General features: G+C 38.6%; 1 protein-coding gene across 2 annotated transcripts; it reads right to left on the bottom strand.

The window, feature by feature from the left end:
* Positions 1-1637: 1637 nt before the first annotated feature.
* Positions 1638-15646, bottom strand: LOC129169379 (complement factor B-like). 2 transcript variants are annotated; one of them, XM_054755753.1, is made up of 18 exons: positions 15503-15646; positions 14234-14437; positions 13960-14145; positions 13708-13884; positions 12172-12258; positions 11474-11613; positions 9385-9529; positions 9178-9309; positions 8137-8247; positions 7920-8054; positions 5735-5832; positions 5513-5648; positions 5280-5418; positions 5124-5200; positions 3270-3370; positions 3066-3195; positions 2924-2973; positions 1638-2298 (listed from the first exon to the last, which is right to left on the bottom strand). In XM_054755753.1, the coding sequence occupies exons 1-18, from the start codon at positions 15558-15560 to the stop codon at positions 2122-2124; spliced, it is 2283 nt and encodes a 760-aa protein (XP_054611728.1). In that variant the 5' UTR covers positions 15561-15646; the 3' UTR covers positions 1638-2121. The 2 variants fall into 2 exon arrangements, with proteins under 2 accessions (XP_054611728.1, XP_054611729.1); XM_054755754.1 differs by lacking the exons at positions 1638-2298; positions 2924-2973; positions 3066-3195; positions 3270-3370 and adding an exon at positions 3393-5022.
* Between the last annotated feature and the right edge of the window lie 426 nt (positions 15647-16072).

The following is a 16072-nucleotide window of genomic DNA, read 5'->3' as shown; positions in this document are numbered from 1 at the left end:
GCAGTGTAGGCTACAGCAAGGTATAGGGAGTGAGGGTAGGATTGTTGTTTAATCCCGTTATGTTTGATTGATTGATTAGGATTTAGCTGGGGTTTACATGGGAGGTGTAATGTTGAGGTTAGCAGGTGGACAATAAAGCAGAAGACAAGTGGGGGTAACTGAATCCGCCTTGTTTACAGCATCTGAGAGCAGGAGGGGCTTTCATTCAATTAGGACTCCCATTCGTCCCGCTCTGTCTTGGCCGTCCCGCTGACCTCCTCCCACCATCCCAATTAGTTAAAGGGAATCCAGATGAATGCCCCCATGGGAAGCCCGTACATCACCGATCCCACACACACACACACACACACACACACACACACGCACAGCAAGCGGGCGGTGCAGCATGTCAAAGAAACTCAGCAAGACAATTCACCATAGTGGTCCACATGGAGAATCGCTAAGTGGACTTTTTTTCGAGCGTGACAGCGTAATGGTCAGCTGATCAGAGCAAATAAGCCGAGGCCATAAACTGATAGGCGTCGCCAACCACCACGCATCCTTTTGTACTGCCATGGAGAGCACAACAACAAATGGCAACTTGTGCTGACTCGCACTGAGAGAGACAAGACGAACTTTACTGCGCACTTTCCACTAAACTGGATTTGAATAATGCGAGCTGGCACGCCACCAGATGCGATTGTCCGCATTGCGTCCACTTGGTGACCCGAAAGGAGAGTTGTAGTAGCGCTCCATCAGCAAACGTTAAAAGGCTTTTAATGGAACCTTTTAGTAACTCTATGAGGCGTTCATGTTTGCAGTTTGACAAACGATCAAGGGAAATTGTTGAATACGATGATCACGATGTATCCCACCTGACCACAAAGAGACCTTGTAATGTAAAAGCAAAAATATTTTTGATTTCACTTATTTGCTCTTGATTGGATCCAGACATGACCGTGATAAGTGAATTTCCGCGAAGTAGGATTCCTTATTTATAAATAGAATATTTTCATAATTAGACGATAGAACATCTGTTTATGACCTTCTAAAACAGGTTTTAACATTATTAGAGCCCTCTAGACATTAAATAACACCCCTATAGTCAGCTTTACACTTGTATTACCCAATATAGTAGTCATAATTAGAGTACTGTAATTTCCGGTGTATAAGCCGCTACATGTGTCTTAAACTTTGAAACCTGCGGCATATATACAGCGTGCAGCTAATTTATGATCATTTCCTAATATCATTACATCTTCTATAGTTCAGAAGTACTACTAATCATTTAAATACTGGGCCGCTCGCATATCAGTAGCTCTTTCTTTAGCAAGAGCCAACCATGAGCTATAAGGGAACTCACGACAAGCTTGCCAACCCATCAGAAATCGCAGGAGGTCATTATTCAATATAACAGTCTGACTCACGGTGTCATCTTACAAAGAACGCTAAAATCATCACACGGCAACTTAACACTCAAAAGGTAGCTAGAGAATATACAAGACAAGTATCAATACGAGTTTGAAATAACAAACAACAGCTATTTTAACGTCTACCCATAATTCATCACTCCCAGAAGAGCGGTTCATTGGCCAACGGCTGCCACGGCCAGAGGGATCTCATGAGCTCCCTCTGATTTATCGAATAAAATACAAAAATGCAATTTGGAAATTTTTTATTCATAATTATGTGTAGGCTTTGTATGATGGGTCGTGACTTAATGGCCATTGAAAAATGTGGGTCCCAGGTTGGAACCATTTGAGTCGGTCTGGACTAAACAATGTGACCACAATGTTCGCTCTCGGTTTGATGCATTACACTTGTACGCCACTGAAAACGACAACCAACCAAATGTCATTAAATTTGTGCTTTCTAAGAACGTGTGCGTAAATTACACTGAACATCTGTGTGACAAATCTCTTAACTCCGCCCCATCAACCCCTGGGTCCGCCCACAGTGAATGATCTCTGCTTGTTTTGACTACAAAAACAGAGGTTTACACAATGATCAAAACCGCCATTTTCGCTTTAATACTTTTTTCTGTCAGCTACACATTAAAAAAAATACATGTAAGGGTGTATTGTTTATGATTATGATAGCATATTTCCATTCATTTTTCCCCCCCATTCATTGTGCAGGAATTTAGTTCTTCAAGAACTCCAGCGGCGCATAGTCATCCTGTTGATCGTTTCCAAGGATAGATTTAAGGAAAGGTATAACCCTGAAGATGTTGAGGTGGAAGTCTCGGGAGTTCTTCGTAGACTCGACGACACCGCCGCCTTTGCACAGGTTTTCACTACCCCAGCTGACCACTGCAATCTGCAATCACACATCCACCCATACCAACTGCGTTATTATCATATTTATATACAGCGGAACCTAAGAGACACTGCTCCACCTCCAAATTTGTTCAGATTACCATACAAAATAATGGACAATGAATTAATCTGTTCCAGGTTTAAACTGTCACCATCACTTTGTTTTTTTAAACTGTACAGGAAATACTTTAAGTAAGATTCAACTGTCGCTCAAGAGTGAAAAGTAACAACAAAATACCAAACAAAATATTTGATTATGGTTCAGTGCATTTAGCAGCTACTATAAGAAGGTAGCTTCACTTATCATGGTCGGATCTGGAACCAGTCAACCGTGATGAACAAGGGATTACTTGTAGCCTTTCAACAAAGTTTTCAAATATGTAAAAGTGCGTGTTTTGATTTGGCAGTATGGGGCGCTTGGTGGAGAAAGTTGGGATACCCCTGATCTATGGACAGATATTACTGCCATAACATCATTAAAAAGTCAATTTGGCATTAAAAAGAGTTTAAGGCATATTTCTACCCAGATAACTTTTTTTTAGTGTTTTCAAATTGAGCTTAAATTTTGAGGTTCCCATGTATATTTAGCTCATTTATGTGGGCAACAGAAAGACGAGAAAATTCACCTGCACTGTGCGTTGCTCGTAGTTTTTGAACACAGCTCCTCCGGAGTCACCTGCCGTCCAAACAAAACACATCTCGGTGAAAAGTACAGCTTCCAAAAATGCTTTATAATAATGAGAAAGGCATACGGTAAAGGGAGCCTACCTGTACATGCTATATGATCTCTGAAGGGAGTCAGACCGCCGGTGCACAGGAAGTTGTCAGTCACAGGAATGTTGGGATCATTTGTGGTAATTCCCGGGGCTTTCAGTGCATGTTTAATGCATTCATCCCTCTGCGTCGCCCCATCAGAAAGGTAAAAAACAGCTCAGTGGGATGCTTCCATAAGCAGAGTGAACATTAACTTACATTATCGCCAAGCTTGGCATGTACATCTTTTTCACCAACCAAGTAGTTGGTCCGTGTGAGGAAAGTCAGGCTCTCAAGGTGATTTTTTAACAGGAGCTGCTCTGTTGGCATGAGAGAAATGTTAATACGTTTCTGTGGTCATTGTCATGCCATACATCGTAAGCGGGGTACGCCAATTGTCATAGCGGGTACGTGAATAAAAATGAAAAACAATTAGCGCCGAACACTAGCAATTACGAGTGCGCCTGAATGCCTCACAGAGCAGAGCGCACAGTCAGAGCAAGGAGAGGGAAGGAGACAGCATGAAGTTCTTCATTGTTCTGTGTGAGTTATATGAACAAGTAAGTACGTTTGACGATTATGTTGTGCATTAAGAGTGTTTAATTTTGGTAATGGATACTTCTTTATCATGTTTGTTAACTGTCCCTTTCAATTTGGTATCGTAGATTCAAACCATAGCGATTGCAAGTGGACAAAAGTAAAGCCTGAAAGTTCAACCCATTCAAACGGAAGGATCCCAACATCCGGCTGAAATAAAAGATATGTAGGATGAATACTTAGCAATTTATCAGTGCTCGTGGAAAAAAAATTCTCAATTTAACCAGGCAAAATGAACATTTTTGAACCAGAATTACGTACTTACTGTACAATTAATTAATCATGTTCAATATTTCAAGTTAATGAAGATTTTAAAAAGGTTTATGTTTTTTAAGTGTGCAGGAGTAGGGGATACGTGGCTTCAAGTCAAACTACGTGGCTGTGAAAAGTTTGGGAACCACTGCAATACAGTAGTCCTGTGTTTATCGCGGTTCATTGGTTCCACACCCGACTGTGATAAATGAATTTCCGCGAAGTAGGATTCCTTCTTTACAAATGGAATGGTTTCGTAGCAGTGGCATAGAGAACCTGTTTACAATCTGATAAATACAGTTTTTAACATTATTAGAGCTGTCTAGACATGAAATAACACCCATAGAGTCACCTCTACATTCCTATTACCCAATATAGTAGATATAGTCAGAAAAAATGAGACAAAAAAACGTGTGACTTAGTTCATTTAGCTATTTTTATGCTTGAAAATGCTTAATTTAGGCAAAAAATACAAGGTTAAATCCAGGTTTGAATGATTTTACAACGGGCACAATAAACCCTCATAAAAACACGGGCTACTGCTGCGTCTGTAACCCGCGCCAAGCTAAAACTCAACTCTGAACCCCCGACGTCACTTACTGTCCGTGCCACTGGGACACATTTACAGCAACACACACGAGTATCAGTCGTATCTACGGTCTACTGTCGAAAATGGCTTATTTTCTGGTATTTTATCTACTACTACTACTGTAAAGGTGACTATAGGGGTGTTATTGCATGTCTGGATGGCTCTAATAATGTTAAAAGCCATATTTAGAAGACCATAAGCAGGTTTTCTATGCTCTAACTATGAAAATATTCCATTCATAAATAAGCATGCCTACTTTGCGGAACTTCACTTGGGGTCTGGAACCAATTAAACATGATAAACAAGGGATAACTATGTAAATTAAGAAATGACCATGTGGTCAAGGAGAGCTACATTTTCCTCTACACTTTCTCATGCACTCCAGATCCATCCGTCCATCCTCTTCTATGCCGCTTGTCGTCACTGGGGTCGTAGATATGCTGGAGCCTACACTCCAGATCATTAAAGTTGAAAAATTAACCTATGAAGTCTAATGAATTTTCAAATTGAGGGGTTTCAGGTCACAGGTTGCCACTGGATAGTCAAGGAAACATAAAATGTCAAAAAGTAGAAAGTAATAATCATAATAAAATGATAAATAGTCCAAAATAATTTAAGGCACAAGAGTTATTCACCTTGTTCCTTGCAGGTGGATTCACCAACCAGTTTTAGGGCATTACTGGTCTCCTGGGTGCAAGGTATGCAAATAGGTCTGAACAGGGGGAGAGGAGCACATTGTTTTTGTTGTTTTAACCAAATGAGTTGAATCAAAATGTTGTGGGGTACAGTACCTGGCCAATGTGGAGATTTTCACATAGTCCACCAGTTGAATGAGAGCCACATCGTAGTCATAGAACTCTTCCACACCCTCGTTTACTTTAGCCTTGACATTGAATTTTGGGTGCAAAAAGAAGTTCTTCACCTTTTTGGCTGTCGGACAGAGATGAGCAAAGTCCGTTAATGGTTAAACAAAAGCAAACTTGACAAATCATGGAGGTAAACTTTGGACTCTGGCAACTCTTACTTCTTCTGCCGTTCATATCGTCAATGTCAACTGTGACGTGCTGAGGTAAATCCCCAAACGTGAAGCAGTGAGCGGCGGTCAGGACGAACATGGGCGTCACCAGAGAGCCCAGACATTTCATGACTCTGCCCTCGTTCTTAAAGTGTCAAGAGGAAACAAATCATTTATTCCAAAAAGGCACCGTGGAATGCCATGACAACCATAAAAAAGGGAAATATTCACCTGAATGACAATAAATACCACCCATGGATAATTTTCCCTTCTTTTTGTGGTGTCGTATTCCTTGTGAAGACCACATAAACCTTTCACTTCTTCTTCATCTGGAAGGGACACACCACACAGCTGCATTTAATAACTAGCTTATATGGCTTAACCTGTTTAAGTCGTCCTGTTCGAACCTTGGTTAGCGTCATTAATCTGTTCCAGAAGGTCTGAAATGTACCCTAACTGAAGACGTTTTTACCATAAGAAATGTAATGCAAACGTAAATTCATCTGCTCCAGAAAGCCAAAAATGTCAACACAAAACATGTTTTCATATTTTCACAATGACAGTTTCACCTGCATAAAACAATTCAAAATGGATATAATACATATAAATGATGAATGAAAGGGATAAATGAACATTTAAGGTTAATTTTACATTCCTTGAAGATTGATTGTTGGCACGATGTGGCATTGAGATCAACACGGACATCACCTTTGAGTTATTTCTTGAATTCATTAGTGTTTCTCACCTCAAGTTTCTGCTTTTCTTTTGATCAAGGCTGCAAAATAACCCAAAACCGAGCCAGCATTTTGATAAAAAAAGGTGAGAAACACGACTGAATTCATTATATCCCAATTCAATAACACAATAGCTTATGTGCCGTTTGTTTTACGGATATGTTTTGCGCATATAAAACTAGAATTTATTCCTAACCAGAAAATGTCAAACTGAGGGAAAATTTTGGCTTCGATTTTCAACATTAGCTGAAAAACACGCTAACCAGGGCTCCACTGTTCATTGCATGGTGATCCACGTTTTGTCCAGAGAGGACACAAAGCCTCCAATGAAAATATCATTGCTTTCCAACGTCAATAATTTTGTGGTAAAAAGAAAAAAAAAACACCAAATGGGATGAATGTGTTTTTTACGGAACCCCATTGATTGAGCGTGGTACTATTTTTAGTAACATAAACCTGAGTCAACACACACGCCACAGGAAAACCATGGGATTTGTGTCGGTGTGAGGAAAGGTAATGATGATAAAGAATAGCTATAATTGAATATAATGAATTATGTGAAGGTATTGATCATTTATTTTGTACTACCATTTAATGCCACCAGCTCCTCATGATGGGGGAGGCAGTGCTAGATAACAATGGTGCTCACACATTGACACTTTGGACACGTTCAATGTTGGCTGTACTTACTTGTGTTGCCATCTGTTTAGGCAAAAATGGCCATGTGCTGACTGATGTTTTGTGGATAGTAAATCTATACTGCTATACAAGTTGTGCACTAACTACTCTAAAGTGTATCCAGTTTCAATTGTATAGTATTGTTGCTGAAATATGAGAGTTGTACAGTAATCCCTCGTTTATCGTGGTGATATGGTTCCAGACCCAACCATGATAAGTGAATTTCCAAGTACGATTCCTTATTTATAAATGGAATATTTTCATAGTTTGAGCACAGAAAACCTGTTTACCATCTAAATACGTTTTTTAACATTATTAGAGCCCTCTAGACATGAAATAAGACCCCTATAGTCACGTTTACGCTCATATTACGCAATACGGTCGACATACTAAGAGTAAATAAATAAATAAGACTCGTGCTCGTGTGTGTTGCTGTGAATGTGTTCCCTAGGGAAGCAGAGTGAGCGTCAATTTGAAGAAAAAGGACGTGACGTCGGGGGTTCAGAGTTGAGTCTCAGCTTTCTGTGGGTTACGGCAGCAACAGTAGCCCGTGTTTTTATTGAGGATTTTTATTCTAATTTATTTTTATTATTGTGCTAGTTGTGATGTAATTCAAACCTGCAATAAAAGCCTGTTGTTCTGGTAATCAAATCTGGTGATTTTGTGCCTCACCAGACATCACGGTAACATTACTGACACGTAGTGACTTGGGTAGAATACTACGTCATCGCCTTTGAATGCGTCGTCTGAATGCCTTATATTTGTATTGTAGTTCTTTTAGCCGTTTTTTTACTAGTAATAGGCTGTATTCAACCATAAAACAGCATGATTTAATAATTGTTGAAAACCTGTGATGTTGGAGATGAACACTCGGGTCAACATAAGCACTTTAATCAGGTGTTAAAGAAGTTTCAGCTTCTGATTGTTATTTGGTTGTGAGTGTGGAAGCAAAAGGGTCAGTGAGGAATTACTCACATAGTGATTCCACAAATGTACAAACTCACCAATAATCTCATCAAATGTCTTCTGCAAACTGCGAATATCGCTCATCCTGAAGTAATGGTCGCCACCTGTCCCGGCTACAAGAGGAATTAAGTCGTCGTCGAAGATCAGGGCGCCAATGGCAAAAATATAAATGTCTGAAATTAAGAAGCAACAGTGAAGAGCAGTTTATTTATTTGGACTCAACCCCTAACATAATATTATATTCAGCAAACTCACCCAGGTACTCTTCTCTTAATGGTTTTTCGCTCCTGCTAGTCTGGTCCATGTAGACCATGTTCTTTATTTTTTGCACTGTAGGCTCAGGTGTACCACCCATGTTGTAAGCACCTGCAATCAAAAAAGTTATGAACCCAAATGCCTGCTTCAGTCATGGTGTAACCAAACATACCACAACAGGTACCACACAATGTAACTGTACCACATGGGTACTGCAGGGTATTGCAATAGATGCTCACACACTAATATACATGCAAAGCAATACTATTTTATACTAATTTATAAGCCGCAAGGCATGCTGGGAAGCCCAGTCACACATTTTCACAACAGGAAGTTACCCGGCATTCCTTGCGGTTTATAAATTCGTATAAAATAGTATTGTTTTGCATTTTTTGCTATTCACGGGTGGTCTGGGAACACATCTACTGCATATTATACTTCTTAAAATAAACAAAATAATATTTTTAAAAAGAAACATTGTAAACAAAATAAACAAAACAAAAAGAAAAAAAATATTTTTCTGTTATTATTTTGCTTATTTTAAGTCATACATCTCAGATTTGAGATACAGTATATGACTTAAGATAAGCACATTGGTCTAACAGTCAAAAAAGCGTATTTTGACCTCAGCTTCAGATAGTTCATCTTGCTTGGATTTCAGTTTTTGCCATTTGCAATTTCAAAGCAGTTAATGAGTTCAAATTAAATGATTTTAATGATTTTTCTTTTCAATGAAGCAACATTTTCTACAGATAAAATAGGAGTAATAAAATGAAAAAATACAATCAAATAAATTATGATAAATATATAATAACATAGCATAACTGTATAATGCTTATTAATATTTACATCATGTAATGTATAATATAAATATATCATAAATATATATTTTATTAGTTATATTACCATTAATAAATAAACATCTCAATGTGATTCCAGTTGTTACAGTTAGTGAAATGTTGTATTTCTACTTACAGTGCATTTGTAGTTTGCACACATTGAAAGATATTTTGAAAGCACAGCAGAGGTGAATGAAGTTACCGTCTGTAAAAAGAATGATTGCGTGACGGTGCTCCTTAAAGCCCTCTTCCCCTGTCCGTTGCTTTATAAATGCCATGCGCTCCAAGATGGTCATAAAAACGAGGTTGAGGTCAGTTCCGGCAGTGTCTCTGTCTGTCGATGGAGAGCAGCAAACACGGTTGAAGTTCAAGCTCAAAATCAGGCAGCATTTCCAACAATATAACTCACTGTCTATTTTAAATTTTTCCAGATCGGCCTTCACTGTGCTCAGTTGGGTCTTGCCGTCCAAAAAATCGACAATGTTGACAACTTCATATACATCAGAAGAGAAAAACAGGATCTCATAATTTGGAGTGACAGAGAAAGATGAAATCTGTGGGGTTGGAGGGAAAAAAAAAAGCACTTATGTTTTGTAATGAGCAGAAAAGCACATGCAAATTGCAGGGAAATATGTTCCGCAGAGTGCTTATGCCGGTTATTTTGTAAATGAGCCATTTATCAGCCAACACAACATCCGCCGTCTGCATTGAAAACATGCCAAGGAACTTGGGCCAAGTAAAGAGCATCAGGAGTATGATGTGTAATTCATAATGAAATGCACTTGCACTAGGATGCTGCCATGACAGCTAAATGGTATGAGACCCTGATTGTGCATGTTGTTTCGGGCCAAATGTGCACCGAGAGGTGTGCCAAACACTTCCATGCTGCACAGCAAAAATACTGCACAATGTTACTGTACATACACGTCACTCTACATACAGTATACACTCCACTTTATATGTATTGAATTGTATTATTTTGGGGGGCGTACATTATAGCGATGTAATTTATCTTATTTATGAATAACATCAAATTAAAAGCACAAAATGAATGCCGATCCACCTGTTCAAGTTCCAGCTAAGTTTTTCCAGAGAGATGATTACATCACGTGTGTGGTAAAAGGCAGTGTGCTAGCATGAATTCACTTGAGACAAAAGTGCACATTAGCACTCAATAAGTCATCAAAACTTACCTTTATGCATTCCCACATAGTATCAGCATTTGACACCAAATGTGAGGTGAAAGAAAAATGGTAAAAATACAGTAGTAGTCTATCTGTGCAGGATGAGATAAAGTCAGCACACGCACAATGGACATGCGTCAAGTGAGACGGATGTAACAGAGAGAATCCGGCCACTTTTCAAAATAAAACATTAAAAAAAAACTTAAATTATGGAAATTATTTTTTCTTTCTGTGCGGCACGGGGGTTGGGGACCACTGCTTTAGATACTGTAGGTCAATGATTGGCAGCAACACTAATTTTCCTACAATGTTATTTTTTTCTACAGTGTCAAATTTATAACAAAAAGTCTCACTCAAGATCTTAAGCACGAAAAATGTCAGCTTCCCAAAATCTGGTTTCCGTTTTAAGAGTCCATCATTTAAAACTACTTTTATATACTAATGCTAATTACAGTACAGTATATTTGGGGGATTTTAGGAACTGTATGTTGCAGACAATAAAAGGTGTCAAATGTTGCTGCATGCTTTGAATGGGAAAAAGTTTAAATGTGTTGGATTTTGTGTGGCTTTGCCATTTTAGGTTCATTTAAGGAACAGGGATTTTGTTTTGTTATTGTAATATATACAGAAAAAGGTGAATGGGATGGTGCTACAGGTGGAAAATTACTCAACTTTGATTCTTTCACATCACAAAATCGCAGAAGAGAAAAGTTAAAGTTCCATCTGAGTGAATGATGAGATGTCAAGCCTAATGCAAGTCAAACGTATCATTTTATTCTTCATAATGTTGATGAATTGATTAAAAGTGGTCATGCTACCCACTACGTCATTTTTATAAGTCAGCATATTTGTGGCCAGTGTCCATCAGCAAACCATCTCCATTTCAACAGCCGATCCAGTCACATCTAACTTGCGTCTCTTAAACCAGCAGCGCATTTGCTGACGCTTCCAGTTTAGCATATTAAAAGAGGCGTCTTTTTCTATTAAAAAAATGCTGTAAAACTTTTTCATTATGCACTGTGTAGTTCAGCGTTTCCCAACCTTTATCGAGCCAACGCACATATAAAAATCCCACAGCATACCACCAAGCATGCCGTGATTTATTCTGTTCTATGAATGGCAATAGGTGGATACAATTATGTACCTTCTCCCATCTAGTGGAATCATCTTTGAACCAATTAAGTAACCTGATGATCTCTTATGGCACACTAATGAGCTGTGGCACAGTGCTTGGGAATCACTGGTGTGGTTGGTGAAGGATTTTGCAGTGTTTCACTTATTTGACTCAAGAAGACGAATGTTTTTGTGTGTTACCTTGGTGATGAGTTGTACTACAGCATCTCTGGCATCAATGAAATATTTCTCTTCAATACTCTCCGAAATGTCCACCGCAATGTAGACGTTGAGCGTGTCGGTTTTTGAAATTTTGATTTTTCTTCCCTCTTGTGTGTCATCTGTTTATAAAAAAAAAAGTTAGCGTAATGATTTCTATCACAGAGCATGAGCAGAGTGTAACTGGCACATTTCCATTTACTGTAATGATGATGTATGCCAAATAATGTTTACTCCTCTATTTATTTAATCATTTGTTTTGTTTTATTTTGTTGTAACACTCCCCCCCCCTTTTTTTTCCTTTGTCCTTGTCACCCTTATCCAAAGTTTCACTTTATTTAATTTTATTTTGTATCTTTGAAAGGTGCTGCTTGTGCTAATGACCAATCAAAAAAATAAAAAGCAACAGCAGTAGTATTTGATAAATTGAATCATGTTGTGGACAATTTCTTTCCTCGGTATCAGTTTCGAATTGGTGTCGATATTGGCCGATATACTGTGTTGCGGTATTGGTATCTTTATGGGACATGAAATGTGGTACTGGGCCGTCCCTAATTGCGACACGTTCTTTATTATTTTCTTTCCCAGTTAGGAAGAACTGGTCACACTAAATAAATTCTGCTTCTTCCGCCTCGTTTTCGGAAATGTGCAAGTGTAAACATGTCGTTCCGGTGACTTACCAATAGGCTCCAAAGTGGTGAGGCTGGCTTTGAGTGCACCGCCAAAGGCCTCTGAAACCTCCAGCGGAGTATCATACGTGTATTTGTCTGAGGAGCCAAAAAGACCACATTATTGAAAGAAACGTTCCATACTTCACTGGCTTTAATCGGATAGCATAAATCATTCAAAAGCAACAAAAAACACAAATGTTTGGGTGACAAATACTAATAGATGTAACTAACTAGCGAATGACTCACTTGATGACTAACTAAGCACATTGATGAACCCATTGCGATGCTCCTGGTGAACCAAGCTTACTCAGAATGTCTTTAGTCCGATGTCCAACGCTAAGATAAAAGGTCACAACATGTTGTGCCCTCTAAAGTAAACTTTATGTGAATGGAAAAGCGGTGACTTGTCCAGTTGAATCATTCTGATTATTTGTGGCGCCTTCAACTATTTACAAAATGTCATTTTTTAAGACGAGAGCAGGGAAAATCTGTCATTTACAAGTGAAGAGCCCCCCAAAATGGAACAGCTGTTTTGAATTTTAATGATTTTTTGTTTGTTGAATGGCTGGGAATTACACAAGAAAGTCACAAATGACGATGTTAAGCTTTCTTTAGAAATACTCATGAAAAATATTTGCCGTTATCATAAAAAAAAAAGAATACCGTAAAAGCTCTAATTATTATTTACCGAAGCCTTCAAGAAGCCTGCTGGGCTGAGCACTTTCAGGTAATGCTAAATAGACCACCACCCACAAAAGAACTGGATGTCCAGCGAATGATCTAGAAATTGGCATCGAACCACGAACAAAAGTAGAAGTGATCTCATCCATGAAGTCCCTAAAAAGTGGAAAAGCCGGACCTTGGTAACCGGAACGCAGACCCAGACCTTGCCTCCGAACACCTTCAACCGCCATTCAAAACCATCTGGGAGAACAAAGAAATACCTGATAACTACCTAGCTAACAACCGGCGTGGGATCACGCTCCTGTTGATACCAAGCAAAATCATGGCAAAAATGATTGTGTAGCGTCTTACAGAGGCAGTAGATGAGAAACTCAGGAATGAACAGGCGGGATTCCGAAAGGGAAGGGGGTGCATTGACCAGATATTCGGACGATGGAACATAATAGAACAATGCACAGAATGGCAGAGGAAAATGTACATCAATTTTGTCGACTTTGAAAAGGTTTTTGATGGCATAAATCCAGGCAGCCTCTGGAACATCTTAAGGATGTATGGAATTCCGCATCACATAGTGGACCTTATCAAGACCTTCTATGCCAACTTCAAATGCCGAAACAGTAGACTGGCATTCCAGGTAAAGACAGGAATCAAACAAGGATGTGTGACGTCAGCATTGCTCTTCAACATCCTGATGGTTATTAGCATTTGTAGACCACACATCTGGCGAACTTACGGCGTTCCTGATGATTTATCAGACAGTTTTGAGAAAAGGTGTGTCTTTTGCGCCATCCTGAAGTATCCCGGTAACTTCTAGAATGAGTGAATTAAGTGTGAGTGGTCTACAGGAGGTTTCTGGCTTACAGTAGCATGCTGGCTCTGTGCCAGTCCACTGGCCGTTCTCCAGGCACGTTCTCTCGCTGGAGCCCACCAGAAACAGGCCGTTCTTGCAGCTGTATTTCACTTTGTCGTCTATTCGGAATGAATTCCCCCTTCTGAAGGCGCCAGCCGGGATGCCGGGATCAGCACAATCGTTTCCTGCTGTGGTAAGTACAAATACAAAAAGTCAAACAAAGAACAGTAAACATGGATAAATTAAATATAGGGTAGACTCACAGTCTCGGCTGCAGATGGGAGTGGATCCACTCCACTTGCCATTTGGAAAGCAGACTCTCCTGGATGAGCCTCTCATTGTGTAGCCAGAGTAACACTGATATGTAGTCTCATTGTCGACAAAGTATCTCTCCTGAGGAGGGGAGACGATTCCATGCATCAGGACTTTGGGGTCCGGGCATTCAACCACTGTAAGAACAAAAAAGACTTGGAATGTATCATGGGACAGATGAGGATAGAGGGGGTGAACGGTCACCATCATCTTACTGTAACTCACCCCTGCATTTCTGAGGTTTCGAACTTGTGCTGTCTTGGCTCCACATGTCATTGAGCTGGCACACACGCTTCTGTGCAGGGTATGGATAGTAACCCTCAGGACAGTGGTAGGTCAGCAGGCTGCCTGTCTTCAGTCCCTTGGTCAGATTGTAATGACCCCCCTCTATTTGCACATTGTCCTCTGTACAATCGCACCACACTTCACCTTAAAAGAGAAAGAAAGTTACACAAGTTCGCTTCCAGTACATAGAAGTAGCAACTTACAAACTTATTTAGAAACTATTTTTATAGTAGCTATGACAAGTAATACAAATATTTTATAAAATCCACACTCATTTGTCCCGAATGACATAAAATTTAAACTGCTGTAGATATACTATATATATATATATATATACAGTATATATATATATATATATACAGTATATACTGTATATATATATATATATATATATATACTGTATATATACTGTATATATATATACTATATATATATATATATATACTGTATATATATATACAGTATATATATATATACTGTAGATATATAAACATATATATGTTTTTTTTTACCTAAAAGAAGTCAATCTCTTAAAACTACTTCAGCCTGAAATAAATCTATTTTTTTCACAATTTTAAGGGCAACAGAATTTAATTTTTTTAATGAAAAAATCATTTCTATAAAATACAGCACTGGACATGTCGATGAATATTTGCTGACCAGGCCCTGAGATGGGTCAATGATTGACAGCGTCACTAATTTTCATGCATTGTTATTTTTTATGCAGCATCAGATTTAAAAGAAAAAACTCACACTCAAGGACAAAAAAAATGTCACCTGTATTAAAAACAATTTTCACATAAGAAAAACTACTTTCGAATGAAACATACATATCAAATACTAATTATATTTTGAGGATTTTAACTCTTTAAAGGCCAGTATGTTTTAGGCGGCACTGTTTTTTTCTGTCATTATTCAACATCAAGAGAAATGCTGCATATTTTGAATGGGAAAAAGTACCGCCACCTGGTGGAAAAAAATATAAAAAATACATTGAAAAACAGTCGTAAATTAAGATCTTGAAGGACTGATTTAGTTTGTGGACATGTGGAATAAAAAAATGACATTTTCAGTTGTTTTGAATGGGGGGAAAAAATTGTTGTTAGGAGCAAAAGTGTAGCTTATATTCCTTTAACATAGCCCAAATGATTTTAAATTAATTAAAAAAAATGTAATTCCCTAGGAGTCTGTCTTTAAATGTGAACTCACCCGTTAGGAGACACGAAAGTGCAGCCGCCAGCCCAATCCAGTGGACAGAAAGCAGCATGTTTGAACCTTCAGCTGAGGAAGCAAATGAGACGTTTAGCAGGAGATGGCTTTTTATCAACTCACGCAGTGATGCTCACAGAGAGAGGCATTAGACAACCCCAAATGGAGATGTTATTTATTAACTCTTGGACAAATAAAAAGAGATCAATAGTATGTGTCAGAGAAAACAGAAAAAATATTGAAATACACCTGCTTACAATATATTGGGTACAACGGAAATGAAAGTAAAACTTTTAGTCATTGTTGATGGGATAGTGATCAGTAGGAAAGCTTTCTCAAGCATAATCATACATGACATCATACATAACAAACAGTATAATACAGTGTTCAAATGAATCATTTTAATAGACATCATTTTAATTTAGTTGTATTTGTGATTATCATATTGATTACGTCAATTTTCCACCATGTGATCACTTGCAAAAGTACACTTGCCTCATCATTTCCCCCAAACAGAGGCACAATTGTTGACACATTGCTTTGGGTATTGATCGTCCACCCCACGGGTTC

The sequence above is a fragment of the Dunckerocampus dactyliophorus genome, chromosome 16, assembly GCF_027744805.1.
Source record: "Dunckerocampus dactyliophorus isolate RoL2022-P2 chromosome 16, RoL_Ddac_1.1, whole genome shotgun sequence".
NCBI classification, from domain to species: domain Eukaryota; kingdom Metazoa; phylum Chordata; class Actinopteri; order Syngnathiformes; family Syngnathidae; genus Dunckerocampus; species Dunckerocampus dactyliophorus.
This window is presented reverse-complemented; position numbering and strand designations above follow the sequence as displayed.